At 45.0% G+C, this 20,466-nt stretch overlaps 1 protein-coding gene across 1 annotated transcript in view; it reads left to right on the forward strand.

The window, feature by feature from the left end:
- slc35d1a (solute carrier family 35 member D1a) overlaps positions 1–20,466 on the forward strand; it is a 101,074-nt gene that overhangs the window by 32,134 nt on the left and 48,474 nt on the right. Inside the window, exon 7 of the mRNA XM_038794440.1 lies at positions 5,499–5,601. Within this exon, the coding sequence (XP_038650368.1) occupies positions 5,499–5,601 (103 nt within the window). The remainder of the gene's footprint in view (positions 1–5,498; positions 5,602–20,466) is intronic.

Consider the following 20,466-nt stretch of genomic DNA (forward strand, 5'->3'; position numbering starts at 1 on the left):
CTCTCTCTCTTCCCCCCCCTCTCTCTCTCCCCCCCCCTCTCTCTCTCCCCCCCCTCTCTCTCTCCCCCCCCCTCTCTCTCCCCCTCTCTCCCCTCCCCTCTCTCGGCTACAGACTCCCTCCAGGCTACAGTGTCGCGTGCTATTACTTGCCTGATACCTACTGGTCGGAAGCTATACATATTTACACACACACACACACTACATCCCCTTTGCTTGAAATTTCGAGGAATATATAATACATTAATTCAGTAAATACATATGCTTAACAAGGCGGCTATGGACAGAAAGATGATCCATATTTCGCAATGATAAGCTGTGAAACATCTCCATTAAGTTGTGGTCTGTCGGCAGCAGAAATGTTGATGAATCCGAAACTACAAACAACTCTGCCATGCCATACCAAGGAAAGACCGAACAAAAAGATAAGAGACAATGTAGCTTAATGTATTTTACATCCTGTACAGTTTATTGTCTGTTCACCGATCGAACCATTCCGTTTCTTTGTTTCTCGTCGGCCACACTAAATTGTCCCTTAATTGGGGAAATAAAATAATTTGGTACTCTAAATTTATTTCTTTTAAAAACAACTTTGGTAAATCTGGTGAATCTGTGTGATATCTGAACTTTGGTAGGTACATCTACTCTGGTTGTATCATTGTTCTGAACTTCATTCTGTACCTTGACATTTAACTCGTTCACTGCTTGTCTGTTTCGATGAATGTAAACTCTCCTATACATCCTCTCCTTGCTCGGTTATCACAGGATAGGACCATGGACCTGTTTTGTGCAATACCTTACACATTTTGACCAGCCATCCGAATCCTCCACTCACCATATCATTTGGTTTCAAAAGGTTTCAGGCTTGTGGTCGACTTGTCATAATATTCCTTTTGTTTCTTCTGAGATTCCATTTGATCTCTTATCTTTTTGTTCGTTCTTTTGTTTGTATGGCATGGCAGAGTTGTTCATAGTTTCCGATTCATCAACATTTCTGCTGCCTATCACAACCTTTTGCCAAGGAACTGACACAATTTCACCTATTTTCATCGGTTCCTTTTGCTTGTCAATATTGATATTGTTGGAAAGTGGTACACTTATCCACCATGTTCCTGGCCAATATACAGTATCTTGTGCTCTTTGCTTTCATTTCTCGATTCCAAGATGACCCTCCTGAAACTTTTGTAGTATTTCCTTGCACAGAGACTGTGGAATTACGAATCTCTCTTGCCTCCGTAACAAACCATTTGCTACACTTAGCTCTGATTGTAGAACGTGAACCTTTTGGCCATCTATTGTTGAGATTGTGTATCACCATTGTAATACTTCATCCTTCTCTGTTACTTCAAAAATCAGTTTTGACTTTGCATCCAACACTGGTAGTGTTTCCGTAATTGGATTCACATGAACCTGCACATCCCCTCCAATGGGATTGTCATTGTGTGCTGTTGTAGCTCCTAGACAACGCATCCTTTTTTTAGTTGAATCTTGTTAGTGAAAGGTAAAACACCAAAACCCTAGAATATTTCTGTAAAAACCTGCGCAATGGACTTCACTGATCCACTGTGTGTTCAGTGCACAGTCAGTGCTATGCACTCGTTTCACCAGTTCCAGTGCTTCATACGCTTCATCACCTAATAACGATTCACTATCTTCAGCTACTTTCGAGAATTTTAATTGTGCACTTTATCTTTTACTTGTACATTCAATTTATTCACACATTCACAATGTGTCAATTTTCTGACCATTACAGTCCTTCAAGAAGACCGGTTTATTTAATCTCTGTTTTAATTGCATAGTCTTGTTATCGCTGGTGCTTGTGATGTTTGCATTCATTATAACTTCACAGTGATAAACAATCAGTTTATCAACAGAAACTGTCCATTTGTCCTTTGTCACTGTTCCATTATCATTTTTTATCACTTTTTGTTCTTGTAGGAGACATTTTATTCTTTTGGCTGTGTTTGCCCTGTCTTCATCCAAGACTGCATCAATAAAAAATGTGCCTTCCAAATTAATGTCATCAATTGCATTAGTTGACTTACCTGTATTAACGTTTTTGCTTGTGAAGCATTGTTTTGCAAAATGATTTCTTTCCTTTGCACTTTGTGCAAATTTTGCCATATGCTGGACATTCCCTCAGTGGGTGCCTGTTTCCACATCTTTTGCACATAATGGCTACTTCGGCCAAGTGCTTAAAATGTCCACCGCTGCTGAGAACATTTATTTTTGAGTGTGTCGGCATCACTCCCAATTTTTGCACCGAACCTTTGTGCGTTCAATGTGCTGATATGTTGCGCAGCTAGTTCACTAGCGTGGCAAATCATGATCGCGTCTTCTAACTGAAACTCATTTTCCCATAAGAGACGTTCACGCACCTTATCATTTACTCCAAAGGCAATTTGATCCCACATCATTGAGGATTTTAAAATTGCTTTAAACTGGAGGTTGGTAAGAAAGCTAGCGAAGGACTCGCCCGTCTACTGCATGCATGTTCTAAATATATGTCCCTCAAAAGTTTTATTTTTCAGTGTGCAATGCTAAGCAAATTTTTTTGACTGCATAAAAGCTTTTACTATCATCCTCTTGTTCATTTACCATGGTGTTATAAATCTCAGTTGCCTGCGGGCGTACTACTGTTAGCAACATTGCTACCTTTCTTTGATCTGGCTGCGCCTGAAATCCTAGAGCTGCTACCTACAATGTAAACTGTTATTCAAATGCACACCCATTGCCAACAACATTACCAATTAGTAGAAGTTGTTCAGGAGTTTTCAAACTATCAGAGATTTCCTTCGATGTTCCACGTTTTCCTTGTAGCACCGTTTCACCAAATTTGAACACTGTGCTTCAAATCTTCACACCTGATCTTTATATTTTTGATCACCCCACTCCTGGTACCATGTCATGTTCTTGTACAAAGACAATTACTTAGTCGGCGTACTAAAGAATGTCTAGTTCAAGACTAGTTTGATAGATAAAGTTTTGATAAAGTTTCCCATGGCAGGTTGATGGAAAAAGTGAAGTCGTATGGGGTTCAGGGTGTACTAGCTAGATGGATAAAGAACTGGCTGGGCAACAGGAGACAGAGAGTAGTGGTGGAAGGGAGTGTCTCAAAATGGAGAAAGGTGACTAGTGGTGTTGCACAGGGATCCGTGCTCGGACCACTGTTTTTTGTGATATGATCTGGACGAAGGTATAGGTGGTCTGATGAGCAAGTTTGCAGATGATACTAAGATTGGTGGAGTTGCAGATAGCGAGGAGGACAATCAGAGAATACAGCAAAATATAGATAGGTTGGAGAGTTGGGCAGTGAAATGGCAAATGGAGTTCAATCCAGGCAAATGCGAAGTGATGCATTTTGGAAGATCTAATTCAAGAGCGGACTATATGGTCAATGGAAGAGTCCTGGGGAAAATTGATGTACAGAGAGATCTGGGAGTTCAGGTCCATTGTACCCTGAAGGTGGCAACGCAGGTCAATAGAGTGGTCAAGAAGACATACAGCATGCTTGCCTTCATCGGACGGGTACAAGAGTCGGCAGGTCATGTTACAATTGTATAGGACTTTGGTTAGGCCACATTTGGAATACTGCGTGCAGTTCTGGTCGCCACATTACCAGAAGGATGTGGATGCTTTAGAGAGGGTGCAGAGGAGGCTCACCAGGATGTTCCTGGTTTGGAGGATGCTAGCTATGAACTTGGGGGCCCAAGTTCGATTCTGGCTTGGGTCACTGTCTGTGCGGAGTCAGCACATCCTCCCCGTGTGTGCGTGGGTTTCCTCCGGGTGCTCCGGTTTCCTCCCACAGTCCAAAGATGTGCAGGTTAGGTGGATTGGCCATGATAAATTGCCCTTAGTGTCCAAAATTGCCCTTAGTGTTGGGTGGAGTTACTGGGCTATGGGGATAGGGTGGAGGTGTTGACCTTGCGTAGGTTCTCTTCCAGGAGCCGGTGCAAACTCGATGGGCCGAATGGCCTCCTGCACTGTAAATTCTATTTTTAAAAAAAAGAAAGGTTGAGTAGATTAGGATTGTTTTCATTGGAAAGACGGAGGTTGAGGGGGGACCTGATTGAGGTCTAAATTAAGAGAGGTATGGACAGGGTGGATAGCAACAAGCTTTTTCCAAGAGTGGGGGTGTCAATTACAACGGGTCACGATTTCAAGGCGAGAGGGGGAAAGTTTAAGGGAGATGTGCGTGGAAAGTTTTTTACGCAGAGGGTGGTGGGTGCCTGGAATGCTTTGCCAGCGGAGGTGGTAGAGGCGGGCACGATAGCATCATTTAAGATGCATCTGAACAGATATATGAACAGGCGGGGAACAGAAGGAAGTAGAACCTTGGAAAATAGGCAACAGGTTTAGATAAAGGATCTGGATCGGCGCAGGCTGGGAGAGCCGAAGGGCCCTGTTCCTGTGCTGTAATTTTCTTTGTTCTAGTTAAAATATGGTGTAATAAACCGTCGGTAAGAAACTAATGCTATCAAACTGGAACTAATACAAACACGACTGACCACAATGGTTTCTCCTCCAGGCTGTAGTGTCACATGCTAATACTTGCCTGACGCTGGTCGGAGGCTTGTGTGTGTATATATATATATATATATATATATATATTTACACACACACTTGTTTATGCATATCACTACACTGTTGGTGAGCATTTGCTCTTCCTTTCAGAGTTATTGGGCCAGGATTGGCTCAAATACACCTGTCTGCTAATTTTTAATAAGACAACTACAGTGGTAGCCATTGCTATACTCCAGAACACTATTTGAAGTCAGCCTTCTCCGCTACTTCAGCATTATTTGAAGAGATGTATCCTGAACACATGCAAGGCATGTGCATTATCAACAAATTCTGGTGAACTGAGGCAAATATAGGCTCAATGTCTTTGAGCTATATCTGTTCAATTCATGAACAGGTGACCAGTAAAATTGGTCACCAAATTGAATTTAAGATCAGTCATTTTTATCCAAACGCTAAAATTACCGTTGATCTCTCCTAATACTAAAATGAATTGACAGTAAAGTTTGGCCCTTAGCAAATGTACAGTTGATTTAACTGAGGAGCACCTTTGTGAGAGAAACTATTTTCTCTCCTTTCTCCCCCTGTAGGAACATCAAGCATGAGAATATTAACTATACCCCCATTTTTTAGGAAACCCGCATAATTCTTTTTTAAAAATTCTGTTGAGGGGAACCTGAGCATTAGAAGGTTTAGGAAAGGTGACTGAATGATTTTGAAAAAAGTGTCGTCACCCAAAGCACTTTGGGTTTGGGTTTCATAACCTGGAACAAGCACACTTAATATTGGATTGTAGTGAAGATTTTGATGCTATCCTTGAAATAATAAAACGGAGTGTGTTTGCTTCCATACTTAATGTCTCTCCTGGGCGTCTCATTCTAAATATTCTAACTTCTATTCTAAATACAGTAATAGTGTTTTGTGTGTATTTCTGTTTTAATGTACGAATTGAAATGCAAAAAAACTTTTTTTTTCTCCAGTTCTGACATGGCATTTGACTCTTTCGGATATGGATACATTCTTACAAATAATGTATTAACAGCTGCCAATGGAGCTTATGTCAAGCAAAAATTGGAGTCAAAAGTGAGTAGTCATTTTTAAAAATTTCCTTCAAAAGGTTTATTCTGTAATGAGCTGAAAGTTCAAATCTTTAAATATTTCTTCCGCTCCTGTGAAACCTTCACAATTCTGCAGTTCTGGCATTTTCACTTAAAATTCTATGGTTCACAAAGTCTTTTTCTGCGGTTGCTGTAATTAGATATGTTTTCCTTTTTGACTTCTATACTCTCCAGTAAAAACCCAACAGGGTTTAAAAGAGCACAGAGGACGTGCATAAAACCCTGTTTTTAATGGGGGTGGTAAAATTAGGTTTTCTCTTCCCAGTTTTCCCCCTGGCCTCTTAATGGATGCTGAAGTGTCATCTTGGAAATTACAGTTTCATCCATGTAGCCATTCATTTAAGCATTGGTGCTGGGTTTGTTGGAATTGAATCTCCATTTTAAAAAAAAAAGTGTATTTTCAAAAAGCAATTTCTGAATAATGTTGAAGATTAGGATGTTGAACTGATTTATTTCTTTCTGATAGCCCTCTTCCGCTTGAGTGTAGTAAGGCTTAATATTGCATTGTCCTTGTCACATTGTGCATTCCAAAATTGTGTGTGGTTATAAAACGTAGCATTTCTATAAATATTGCCCTCAGTTGCTTCTGTTGGTGTGGATGCAGTTCTGATTTTCTCTCCTTCATAGTTACTGATACTGTCAATGTTACGCATTGTATCCAGAGTTCCTGCTTTCTGACAAAGTAATGAGGATACCTCTGAAGATAAAGCACTGTCACAAGCTCATTCTGCCTGTATCTGTAGGCAGAAGATGTAGGAATGGTTCTTAATGAATACGTTGTGTCTGTCTTCATGAAAGGGGACAGTGCAGACAATTTAGCTGAGGAGAAGGAATGTGAAGTATTCAGGGGATTAGCATCCTTGAAAGTGGATAAATCACCAGTGCCAAATTAAACGTACGGAAGGCTGTTAAAAGAAGACAGAGGAAATTGCAGAGGGTCTGACCATTATTTTCTAATCCTGACTGAACACCAGTGAGGTGCTGGAGGTTTGGGGGTCTGTGAATGTTGTACCTTTGTTTAAAAAGGGAGCAAGACATAGACTGAATAATTGCAGGCAAGTCAATCTGACCTCTGAAATGGGACAAGATAAAATGTCACTTAAGCATGAATTAGTCCAGGGTAGCCAGCATTGATTGACTAATTTAATTAAGTGTTTTTGCAAAATTCTTTTGAGGTAGCCAGGAGGATTAATGAGGGCAGTGCGGCTCATGTGGTCCATGTGGATTTTAGCAAGGCTTGTGACAAGGTTCCACTTGGCTGACTGGTTTAAAAAAAAAGCCAATGATATCCAGGGGAATGTAGCAAGCTGGGTGCAAAATTGGTTTGTGGCAGGAAACAGTGACTGGACTGCTGTTTCCATTGGGCAGATTATAGAAAAATTGGCCATGCGATAGGTAGTGAAGAGGATTATCGTCGGCTGCAAGAAGATGTTAATGTACTGGTCAGATGGACAGAAAAGGGGCGAAATGGAATTCAACTCAGTGAAGTGATGTATTTGGAGAAGTTGCATAAGGCACTGATTACAGATTTTTTAAAAAGGAGGATACTGAGTTGTAGTGGAAGTGATGGATCGTGGGAGTATCCACACATCCCTGAAGATAGCAGGAATAGTTGATCAGTTGGTTAAGAAAGCATATGGAACCCTTTTGTTTATTAGCTGAGGCAGAGAATGTAAGAGCAAGATCCTTCTGCGCTCGTTAGGGCGGAGGGGGGAGCCTTCTCCATTCACGCTCAGGCTCCTTCCATGCTCCGGGATGGGGGGGGGGGGGGCACTCCTTCCTCCTTCCCCCCCCCCCCCCCCCCCCCCCCCAAACTACCCAGCCAATTTCTCTCTGCTACGGTTTCCATTTTGAAATAGTTTACGTTTTAAAACATACCACCAGAATACATTCCCAATTACTGGGTATTCTTACTTTTTATTTCCTCACAATTTTCTGACATAGACCATCCTAACCTCAGTGGTCGTAAAACACGGGAAAAAGTTTGAGGAGCAGGAGAAACTTTCATTTGTAAGGATGCTGACTAATCAAAGACTATCAGCACAATTTAAGAAGAGGTTGTGGCTGACTTTCATTGATTTTTTTTTAGTGCAGTAACCAGGAGGGTTGCCTAAAGTAGTGCATACGACAACTGGTATCGAATGTAACAGTCCATCGGATTCAAGGCAGAGTGGCAAGTTGGATCCAAAATTGTTTCAGAGGCAGGATGCAAAGTGTGATGGCTAATTGACATTTTTGTGATTGGAAGGTTGTTTTCAGTGGGGTTCCAAATGGTTCAATACTAGGTCCCTTTTTGTGGTATGCACCAATGATTTGAACTTGAATGTAACGGGTGTGACTTAAGCTTGCAGATGAAACAAACATTGGCTATTTTGCTGATGAAAAAAGCTGTAGCCTGCAGGAAGATGTCAATGGACTAGTCATATGATAGAACGGTGGCGATTGGAGTTTAATCCAAATAAGCATCGGATGATCCATTTGGGAAAAGTTAGCAAACCAAGGGAATGCACAAATGTTAGGATACAGAGCTGTAGAGGAACAGAAAGATCTTGGTGCATGCCCACATACTCTTGTAAGTTGCTGGACAGGGGGATAAGGTGGTCAAGAATGTATAAGTAACATTTGCCTTTATTAGCCAAGCATAGAATATAAGAACTGTAAAGTTTATTTTTTAAATGTGGTAGGATATTGCTGGGTGTGCAGTTCATGTTGCTATACTACTACTACTAATACTACTGCTAATAATAATAATCGCTTATTGTCGCAAGTAGGCTTCAATTAAGTTACTGTCGCAAATCTTGCACAAGAAAAGAGAGGATACAGTGAACATTCAATAGGATATTGCCTGGACTGGATAACCTTAGTTAAGAGGAAAGATTGGATAGGCTCGGTTTGTTTCCTTTGGAGCAGAGTGTAGGAGCATTTTGAGAGTATTAAGCTGGCTTTTACATGGGAACTTCCCTCCTTGTTACGACTCAGCCCAACACAAAGACCCGCGGAGGCAGCAACTCTGGTTAAGATGGCTTTAGAACATAGAACGATACAGCGCAGTACAGGCCCTTCGGCCCTCGATGTTGCACCGACATGGAAAAAAAACTAAAGGCCATCTAACCTACACTATGCCCTTATCATCCATATGCTTATCCAATAAACTTTTAAATGCCCTCAATGTTGGCGAGTTCACTACTGTTGCAGGTAGGGCATTCCACGGCCTCACCACTCTTTGCGTAAAAAACCCACCTCTGACCTCTGTCCTATATCTATTACCCCTCAATTTAAGGCTATGTCCCCTCGTGCTAGCCACCTCCATCCGCGAGAGAAGGCTCTCGCTGTCCACCCTATCTAACCCTCTGATCATTTTTTATGCCTCTATTAGGTCACCTCTTAACCTTCTTCTCTCTAATGAAAACAACCTCAAGTCCATCAGCCTTTCCTCATAAGATTTTCCCTCCATACCAGGCAACATCCTGGTAAATCTCCTCTGCACCCGTTCCAAAGCTTCCACGTCCTTCCTATAATGAGGCGACCAGAACTGTATGCAATACTCCAAATGCGGCCGTACTAGAGTTTTGTACAACTACAACATGACCTCATGGCTCCGGAACTCAATCGCTCTACCAATAAAGGCCATCACACCATAGGCCTTCTTCACAACCCTATCAACCTGGGTGGCAACTTTCAGGGATCTATGTACATGGACACCGAGATCCCTCTGCTCATCCACACTACCAAGAATTTTACCATTAGCCAAATATTCCTCATTCCTGTTATTCTTTCCAAAGTGAATCACCTCACACTTCTCCACATTAAACTCCATTTGCCACCTCTCAGCCCAGCTCTGCAGCTTATCTATGTCCCTCTGTAACTTGCAACATCCTTCCGCACTGTCTACAACTCCACCGACTTTAGTGTCGTCTGCAAATTTACTCACCCATCCTTCTGCGCCCTCCTCTAGGTCATTTATAAAAATGACAAACAGCAACGGCCCCAGAACAGATCCTTGTGGTACGCCACTCGTAACTGAACTCCATTCTGAACATTTGCCATCAACCACCACCCTCTGTCTTCTTTCAACTAGCCAATTTCTGATCCACATCTCTAAATCACCCTCAATCCCCAGCCTCCGTATTTTCTGCAATAGCCGACCATGGGGAACCTTATCAAACGCTTTACTGAAATCCATATACACCACATCAGCTGCCCTACCCTCGTCCACCTGTTCAGTCACCTTCTCAAAGAACTCGATAAGGTTTGTGAGGCATGACCTACCCTTCACAAAACCATGCTGACTATCCCTAATCATATTATTCCTATCTAGATGATTATAAATCGTATCTTTTATAATCCTCTCCAAGACTTTACCCACCACAGATGTTAGGCTCACCGGCCTATAGTTACCAGGGTTATCTCTACTCCCCTTCTTGAACAAAGGGACCACATTTGCTATCCTCCAGTCCTCTGGCACTATTCCTGTAGCCAATGATGACCTAAAAATCAAAGCCAAAGGCTCAGCAATCTCTTCCCTGGCTTCCCAGAGAATCCTAGGATAAATCCCATCAGGCCCCGGGGACTTATCTATTTTCACCTTGTCCAGAATTGCCAACACTTCTTCCCGACGCACCTCAATGCCATCTATTCTAATAGCCTGGATCTCAGCATTCTCCTCCACAATATTATCTTTTTCCTGAGTGAATACTGACGAAAAGTATTCATTTAGTATCTTGCTTATCTCCTCAGCCTCCACACACAACTTCCCACCACTGTCCTTGACTGGCCCTACTCTTACCCTAGTCATTCTTTTATTCCTGACATACCTATAGAAAGCTTTTGGGTTTTCCTTGATCCTACCTGCCAAAGACTTCTCATGTCCCCTCCTTGCTCGTCTTAGCTCTCTCTTTAGATCCTTCCTCGCTTCCCTGTAACTATCAAGCGCCCCAACTGAAACTTCACGCCTCATCTTCACATAGGCCTCCTTTTTCCTCTTAACAAGAGATTCCACTTCTTTGGTAAACCACGGTTCCCTCGCTCTACCCTTTCCTCCCTGTCTGACTGGTACGTACTGATCAAGAACACGCAATAGCTGTTCCTTGAACAAGCTCCACATATCCAGTGTGCCCAACCCTTGCAGCCTACTTCTCCAACCTACACATCCCAAGTCATGTCTAATGGCATCATAATTGCCCTTCCCCCAGCTATAACTCTTGCCCTGCGGGGTATACTTATCCCTTTCCATCACTAATGTAAAGGTCACTGAATTGTGGTCACTGTCTCCAAAGTGTTCACCTACCTCCAGATCTAACACCTGGCCTGGTTCATTACCCAAAACCAAATCCAATGTGGCCTCACCTCTTGTTGGCCTGTCAACATATTGTGTCAGAAAACCCTCCTGCACACATTGTACAAAGAACGACCCATCCAATGTACTCGAACTATATCTTTTCCAGTCAATATTAGGAAAGTTAAAGTCTCCCATAACAACTACCCTGTTACTTTCGCTCTTTTCCAGAATCATCTTCGCCATCCTTTCCTCTACATCTCTAGAACTATTAGGTGGCCTATAGAAAACTCTCAGCAGTGTGACCTCCTTTCCTGTTTCTAACCTCAGCCCATACTACCTCGGAAGAAGAGTCCCCATCTTGCATCCTTTCTGCCACCGTAATACTGTCCTTGACTAGCAGCGCCATACCTCCCCCTCTTTTGCCCCCTTCTCTGATCTTACTAAAACACCTAAACCCCGGAACCTGCAACAACCATTCCTGTCCCTGCTCTATCCATGTCTCTGAAATGGCCACAACATCGAAGTCCCAGGTACCAACCCATGCTGCCAGTTCCCCTACCTTATTTCATATACTCCTGGCATTGAAATAGACACACTTCAAACCACCGACCTGAACACTGGCGCCCTCCTGCGAAGTCAAATCTGTGCTCCTGACCTCTCTACTCTCAATCTCCCGTACCCCAAAACTACAATCCAGGTTCCCATGCCCCTGCTGAATTAGTTTAAACCCCCCCAAAGAGTACTAACAAATCTCCCCCCCAGGATATTGGTGCCCCTTAGGTTCAGATGTAGACCATCCTGTCTATAGAGGTCCCACCTTCCCCAGAAAGAGCCCCAGTTATCCAGAAATCTGAATCCCTCCCGCCTGCACCATCCCTGTAGCCACGTGTTTAATTGCTCTCTCTCCCTATTCCTCGTCTCACTATCACGTGGCACGGGCAACAACCCAGAGATAACAACTCTGTTTGTTCTCACTCTGAGCTTCCATCCTAGCTCCCTAAAGGCCTGCCTGACATCCTTGTCCCCTTTCCTACCTATGTCGTTAGTGCCAATGTGGACTACGACTTGGGGCTGCTCCCCTTCCCCCTTAAGGACCCGAAAAACACGATCCGAGACATCACTTACCTTTGCACCTGGGAGGCAACATACCAAACGTGAGTCTCTCTCGCTCCCACAAAATCTCCTATCTGTGCCCCTGACTATTGAGTCCCCAATTACTAATGCTCTGCTCCTCTCCCCCCTTCCCTTCTGAGCAACAGGGACAGACTCCGTGCTAGAGTCCCGTACCCCATGGCTTACCCCTGGTAAGTCATCCCCCCCACAAGTATCCAAAACGGTATACTTGTTACTCAGGGGAACGACCGCAGGGGGTCCCTGCACTGACTGCTTCTTCCCAGTCCCTCTTACAGTTACCCATCTATCTCCAGTCTTTGGTGTAACTACTTCCCTGAAGCTCCTGTCTATGACCACCTCTGCTTCCCGAATGATCCGAAGGTCATCCAACTCCAGCTCCAGTACCATAACTCGGTCTTGTAGGAGCTGGAGCTGGCTGCACTTCCTGCAGGTAAAATCAGCAGGGACACTAACGGCATCCCTCACCTCAAACATCCTGCAGGAGGAACATTGGACTACCTTCCCTGCCATCCCACTTAATTTCAACCAAGTTCTGGTAAACAAATATAAAACAAATAAAAAATAATAATATAATATAGCACTTACCTGCTCACACCAATGGGTCTTATTATTAGGTTAGAGGAGGAGGGCGGGTAGGAGACACTACACGTGTAGTGTCTCAGGTATCCCCATCACCAGAATTTATTGGCTAGGAGAAAATCCTTCCCAGAAGTCCACGGGTCGTACTTCCGGTTCCCGCCTTATATTATCTTTGCTCCCACTGGCACCCCGCCGCTCTCAATGTGTCCCCTCCCGCTCTTTCACTGACTCACTGCCGCTCTCCTCGCGCTCTTTTATCCTGTGTTCCTCTGAACTCCCGCTGCTTTATGGGCTCTCCCTCTGTCTCTGAACTCCCGCCGCTTTCTGGGCTCTCTCTGTCTCTGAACTCCTGCCGCTTTCTGGGCTCTCTCTGTCTCTGAACTCCCGCTGCTTTATGGGCGCTCTCTGTCTCTGAACTCCCGCCGCTTTCTGGGCTCTCTCTCTCTCTCTCTCTGAACTCCCGCCGCTTTCTGGGCTCTCTCTCTCTCTCTCTGAACTCCCGCTGCTTTCTGGGCTCTCTGTCTCTGAACTCCGGCTGCTTTATGGGCTCTCTGTCTCTGAACTCCCGCCGCTTTCTGGGCTCTCTCTCTGAACTCCCGCTGCTTTCTGGGCTCTCTCTCTCTCTCTGAACTCCCGCCGCTTTCTGGGATTTATTTTCTAAGCTTGATGAAAACATACGAGGGAGAGTGATTTGGCTAAACGCCAAATACACTGCTTTACATTGCTTTAGGTTCAGCAATTATACAATTTCCAAAAATGAATAGCCCACCCCAATTGGACTTGATTCAATCCTTGTAGCTGTCGATTTTACCTTCACCAATGAATTTTACTTTGGGCAGCTTGGTGACTGCATGATCAGCTCATGCGACCACTCGGTCGACATCTTCCCTGTTTAGTCGGAACACCTGGTGGCATGATCTATTTTTTTTTTCAAGACCTTCATATCCGTTGTCTCTTGCTTCCTCCCTACTCGCATTTCTTTTATCTGTGTGATTCCTGCCTGTACCATTGTCTGTCTGGATGCAGGATCCTGGAGCTGGTTCCTGCCCGTACCATGGTCTGTCTGAGTGCAGAATGCTGGAGCTACTGTTAAGAACTGCTTATTGAGCTGGTTATGTTATGGCTAACCACATTATTTCTGTCTGATTCTGTCTGTCATTGAAATGTGGTCAGGTTAGCTAGCTTAAATCCCATCGTACATCGCGGCTGCTACTAGTAGCAAGAGTTTAAATGCTTGTTACTGCTATGTTCTAAGAGTACTTGTTTAATCGTTAATAATGATTACTATGTATACTTTCTGCGATTAGGTTCAATCCTCAATAAACTAACTTGTGTAGAGCTAATCTAATGTTATCCTAACTATCTGTTTTTAAGGGGTCTCATGTCAGGACCCCCCTCCCTTTCACCGAGGAGGCTGAGGGAAAAATTGAGGGTCTAGAGAGATTGGATAGGAGGGCCCTTATTTCTCCTTGTTTGAGGGAAATGTTTTTTTCACCCACAGGGTGATGTGCCTGAAAATGACTCCCTCTCCTGAGCAATGAAGTGGTATGACTGAACAACATTTGTAGAGCCCTTGGGTATCTGTGTGAGGCTGCAGGGGATAGACTGGTTCACAATTGTGTTCCCTTGATCAGCAAGTCTGCTGATTACTCCCATCTCATTATATGTTCAATATCTTCTTTGTAACTCCTTTTATCATGGCATTTCAATACGTCAAAAAATTCATTAAAACACCATGAATAGTGTTGCTCGTTCTGGTGAGTGTGCTTTACACTCAATTAGCTCTGTTTTATTCCTTAGCTCTAGAGTCACCAGGTATCCTTATGATACCACCACGAGGTTCAAGTTCAAGTTCAGATCAATGACTCAATACACCAGTTAGTAAGGTTCAATCAAACACATTTATTATTACACAGTAAATTGATACTCATGCAACTAATACTAACAGACTAAACTATTCCTACCACTATAAGCCAATACTTATGTTAGATAAGGGAACCCACTGGATCAGGGAACAATGGCCTCTTGTTCTGTCCTGAGACTGCAGGCTTCCCAGTTGGTACGGGCTAAGGGGTCAGGAGTGTTGATTCGCATAGCGTACGTTGGTTGGACACTTGCTTGTCGGTGTAACTGTTGGCCAAGCCTCTCCTTCTCGCGTTCAAGTTCTTAGAGAGCTGCTGCAAAGGTGTTCTGCTGGGAGGGCCGGCTAAGAGAGCGAGCTGAACTTGGGATCTGTCCTTTATAGGTCACGGGGGCTTCGCGCCCATCTGGGCAGACCCTATACCTGCTTGCAATCGATTGGACCTCATACCAATCGATTGGTTTGAATTCCCCAATACTGGGGCTGTTTCCCGATCGCTGGGCGGTTCGTGGGGCTGTTTGTAACTTATTGTTTCAGACTCCAGTTGGCGCCGGGAAGTCTGACCTGCTATAGAATGTCCCAAATGTAGCTAATCGTTGTGTCCATTGTTCCCGGGGATCGCTTCATTAATATGTAAACTGTTAGTTTCAATGCTGTCTGGTGTCTCGGGACTTGTGGCTACCTGTGGGGGCTACTGCGTGGGTGACTTTATTGAGTTCCCGATAATCGATGGTCAGTCGCCATGACCCATCGCGCTTCCTCACTGGCCAAATCGGTGCATTATTAGTTGAGGCTACTGATCGGACTACGCCCTGCTCTAATAAGCTCTCTATTACTTTCACGATTTCTCCCTCTGCTTCCTGGGGAAATCATTTTAATAATTACGCTCCCTCTAAACCTTTTACACTATGGCTACCCCAGTTAATATTGTAAGTTTAAATCTCCCACTATAACAGTTCTCTGAAATTTGCTTGCGTATCTGTTCTTCTCTTTCTCTCTGACTGTTAAGAGGCCTGTAAAACGCTCTTAACAATGTGATTGCTCCTTTTTGGTTTTTAAGTTAGAACATAGAACATAGAACAGTACAGCACAGAACAGGCCCTTCGGCCCTCGATGTTGTGCCGAACAATGATCACCCTACTTAAACCCACGTAACCCGTATACCCATAACCCAACAATCCCCCCATTAACCTTACACTACGGGCAATTTAGCATGGCCAATCCACCTAACCTGTTCTACCCATACGTCTTCAGTTGAAGAGCCTTCTAAGATGCCATCCCTCCGTGGTGCTGTAATTGATTCGCTGATCAAATTTGCGACATCCCCTCTTTTATCTCCTTTCATAGATACCTGCAAGTATGGTGGCCTTCACTGTGAGAGGTTTTGGAAATGGGAGCAGGAGGAGGTCTTTTGGCACTTCGAGCCTGCTCTGCCATTTATCACAATCATGGCTGATCATCCAACTCAATAGCCTAATCCTGCTTTCTCCCCATAGCCTTTGATCCCATTCGCCCCAAGTGCTATATCTAGCCACCTCTTGAATAGACTTAATGTTTTAGCATCAACTACTTCCTGTGGTAATGAATTCCACAGGCTCACCACTCTTTGGGTGAAGAAATCACTCCTCATCTCTGTCCGAAATGGTTTTCCCTGAATCGTCAGACTCTTGACTCCTGGTTCTGAGCATGCTTACCATTGGGAACATCTTCCCTGCATCTACCCTGTCTAGCCCTGTTGGAATTTTATAAGTCTGTATGAGATACCTCCTCATTCTTCTGAACTCCAGCGAGAACAATCCTAACCTAGTCAATTAGGATGTTCTGACTGTTCATATCTAATGGGTGTGATTCTCTATCCCACAAGACCAGTTTTCTGGCATGGCACGCCCCTACTGGCAACGGGATCCTTCGTCCTGGCAGCCAGCCAATGGCTTTCCCATTGTGGCCACCCCCACGGCGTGGGAAATCCACAGGCATGAGTGTGCTCCCAATGAAGTGGAGGATCCTGCCCAATAAATTCTACACCCAAGAACTGGGTCACGTGACCTATCTCTGATTTCTGCCTGGAGCTCATCTTGTCCATCGTCTCTCTTACTCATTGTCTCTCTAAGAGCTTGTCTCCCCATAAAATGGGGACAACAAGAGACGTGTCTCTCTATAAAATGGCTTGTGACCTTCACAAATGCAACTTAATAACTGTTGCAGACTAGTATCTTTGTTTCGCATAAAATGTTCTCTTCCAAAAAGTTCAATGTACTATCAAACAGATGGCATTTACAAATTAATATTCTACATAGCACATCTTCGTAACAACCGGCAATAGGAGGAATGTAGTAGTTTTTTCACTAGCTTCGCAACTACTTTGCGCTTATACTCTGCTTGTGCACCCGGGGATACCCGTGCACTCCCACATGTCACCTTCTTTGTAGCCGCATCATCATGTGACCACTCGGTCGATATCTTCCCTGTTTAGTCGGAACACCTGGTGGCATGAGATTTAACAATGTGTGCCATCGGAAACTGTACAGAGCATTTTGTAATATACAATTAAACAGACCAACTATCTTTACATGTATGGTGAGTTACGGATTAAACTAATACAGCTGGTGCAAAGCTCATCACATCTTTCCACCCCTTATCTTCTCATCCTCCAAACCCCCCCCCCCCCCCCCCCAAATGTTTTGTTCTATGCAAAACGTTGTATGCTGGCCACTGCAGTTGGAGCAGGGTGCAGGGCAATACCTGTACAGCAAATATTTTTGTTTCCTGCTTAAAATCTTTTTTTTTGATTGTTCATTTATTCCGATATTAAAGTCTGTTTGTACCATTAGATTGTTCTCCTGCAGCAGCTGCTTGCAGACTGTTGCTCGTTCTGGGTGAGTGTGCGTAACACTCAATTTGGCTCTGTTTCGTTACTTAGCTTTGGAGTCGCCAGGTATCGTTAAGATACCGCCACAAGTTTCAAGGGCAAGTTCAAAGCAATATAACCATACACCAATTAGTAAGTTCAAACAAGACACGTTTATTATATTACAGTAATCTACTAATCATGCATATAAACTATAAGACTAGGCTAATCCTACCACTAATAGGCCAAATACTTATCTGGACAAGGAGACTGCCGGATCAGGGAACAACGGCTTCTAGCTTTGTCCTGGGTCCGCAGGCTTCCAGTAGTTATGGTCTAAAGGGGTGTCTATTCCCGTAGCGTGCGTTGTGACACTTACTTGTTGGCGGCTGCTGTCCAGACCCCTCCTCCACAAGGTTCTTCTGCTGCAACGGTGTTCTGCTGGGGGGGCTAGCTGGTCAAGGAGAGGCTGGCAGAGAGAGCGAGCTGGGGTCGGGGTCTCTGTTTTATACTCCTCTCAGGGTCTTGCGCCCACCTGGGCGGACCCTCTATACTCTCGCAATCGATTGTGTCTCTTCCCAATCGATTGACTTGAATTCCCCAATAACGGGACAGTATCTCGATCACTGGGGCGGTTATTGGGACTTATTGTTTTGGGCTTCTTTGGCGCCGAAAGGTCTGGCCTTCCATTGAATGTATCGATTAGTGTTTACTTGTTTCTTTTGTGCCTGGGGATCGCCCGGTATCGCCTCATTAATATGCTAACTGTTGGGGGCAGCAGGGTAGTAGGGGGCAGCAGGGTAGCATGGTGGTTAGCATAAATGCTTCACAGCTCCAGGGTCCCAGGTTCGATTCCCGGCTGGGTCACTGTCTGTGTGGAGTCTGCACGTCCTCCCCCCTGTGTGCGTGGGTTTCTTCCGGGTGCTCCGGTTTCCCCCCACAGTCCAAAGATGTGCGGGTTAGGTGGATTGGCCATGCTAAATTGCCCGTAGTGTCCTAATAAAAAGTAAGGTTAAGGGGGGGGTTGTTGGGTTACGGGTATAGGGTGGATACGTGGGTTTGAGTAGGGTGATCATGGCTCGGCACAACATTGAGGGCCAAAGGGCCTGTTCTGTGCTGTACTGTTCTATGTTCTATGTTTCTTTTCATAGCGTTGTCTGGTTTCGGCAACAGCCAAAACTGGTTTCTGCAGCAGTCCAAATATACAGGCGCTCTGCAAGCTGCTTGCTTTTTACAGCATGTCCATTTTCCCTGCATTCCTTGCAATCTTCCATTTTGTGTTTGGGCAGTGGTCACCCCAGGTGGCTACAAGACTAACTCACTGAATTCCACAAACTATTCAATCCCAGATTAGTTAATCAGTGAAAGTTCCCAATGTACATTTCTTTGCCAAAGTTTTCAGGTGGCTGTGTAAAATTGTATTGATTCAGCGCTTTTGGTGTGTTGAATTGGACGCATGTCTGTCAAGGATTCTATTTTTTACTAGAGGCTGTTTAGCACAGTGGGCTAAACAGCTGGCTTGTAAAGCAGAACACATCCAGCAGCGTGGGTTCAATTCCCGTACCAGCCTCCCCGGACAGGCGCCAGAATGTGGCGACTAGGGGCTTTTCACAGTAACTTCACTTGAAGCCTACTTGTGACAATAAGCGATTTTCATTTTGTATTCTCAAGCTTTTTTAGAATTATTTCAGGGTCCTCTTTTTTTCGCCCTCCATCTGGAAAGCAAACTACTTAAATCACCATATCTCAAACTTTTCCCTACTATGTACAGTGTTTTTCATCAAAGATTAGCAGGTTGATGTGACAAAGACCTTGTGTGGATACTGCTAACACTGGGCGGGATTCTCCCCTACCCGGCAGGGCTGGGGGTCCCGGCGTAGGGGAGTGGCACCAACCACTCTGGCGTCGGGCCTCCCCAAAGGTGCGGAATTCTCCGCACCTTTGGGGGCTAGGCCCGCGCTGGAGCGGTTGGCACCACGCCGACTGGCGCCAAAACCGGCACCAGCGGCCTTTGGCGCCAGGGCTGGCCAAAAGGCCTTCGCCGGTTCGAGCATGCGCCGGTGGTGACGTCAGCGGCATGCGCGCTGGGGGATTCTCTTCCGCCTCCGCCATGCTGGAGGCAGTGGTGGCGGCGGAAGAAAAAGAGTGCCCCCACGGTACGGGCCCGCCCACCGATCGGTGGGCCCAGAACGTGGGCCTGGCCACCGTGGGGGCACCCCCCGGGGTCCGATCGCCCCGCGCGCGCGCCCCCCCTCCCCCGAGGGGGCGGGTGAGGCCTCCCAGCGGCGGGACTTCGGACCATCGCGGACCGGAGAATCGCCGCAGGGGGCTCACCGATCGGCGTGGGGTGATTCCCGCCCCCGCCAATTCCCGGGTGGCGGAGAATTTCTGCCACGGCGGGGGCGGGCTTTCGGCGGCACCTGCATGGGGTCGGAGAATTTCGCCCACTAGTAGTTCCAAATCACAGACAACAAGGACTTAGAGTAGTTTATTCACTAGCTTTAGCAGCTACTTCATGCTTAGATCCTACTCGTGCTCATGGGAGTAATTCCCGCGCTGCCCATACGTGATGGCTTTTGTAACCAGGTCATCAGATGACCAATCGGTCTACAGAAAGGACATCAGGCTAGGCCTGAATTATAATAGCAAATAACGTAGATTTGACCTAAAGCTTTGGAACAACAAATCATACGTGAGATGTCTTTCTCATGGAAGTAAACCTAGTCACATTAACTATGCTACATATTGCTAATCTTACTGTGGTTTCTGCAGAGCAGCCTTGGAGTTCATAGGGGAAAGAGGGGCAATTTGTTTAAAAATCCTTAATTGTGGAACCGGTTACAGGTTTTGCTTCTGAAGAATGTTGAATTGATAAAGCAAACTGTATGGTGCAGTAAAGTCAGTGGGCTACATATTTACCCCTTGGATACATGTTTTAATACAGTTTAGATTCCCTTTCCTGAGCCTGGAGTGGAATACGTTTTGACCAGTTTCATCTTTATTGATGCGAGTCCACATAGAAGTCGGTACTCTTCACTTACAAGCAATGAATGCCATTGATATGGGCAGCATAATGGTTAGCGCAGTTGCTTCACAGCTCCAGGGTCCCAGGTTCGATTCCTGGCTTGGG

This window comes from Scyliorhinus canicula, chromosome 4, assembly GCF_902713615.1.
Source record: "Scyliorhinus canicula chromosome 4, sScyCan1.1, whole genome shotgun sequence".
In the NCBI taxonomy this organism is placed as follows: domain Eukaryota; kingdom Metazoa; phylum Chordata; class Chondrichthyes; order Carcharhiniformes; family Scyliorhinidae; genus Scyliorhinus; species Scyliorhinus canicula.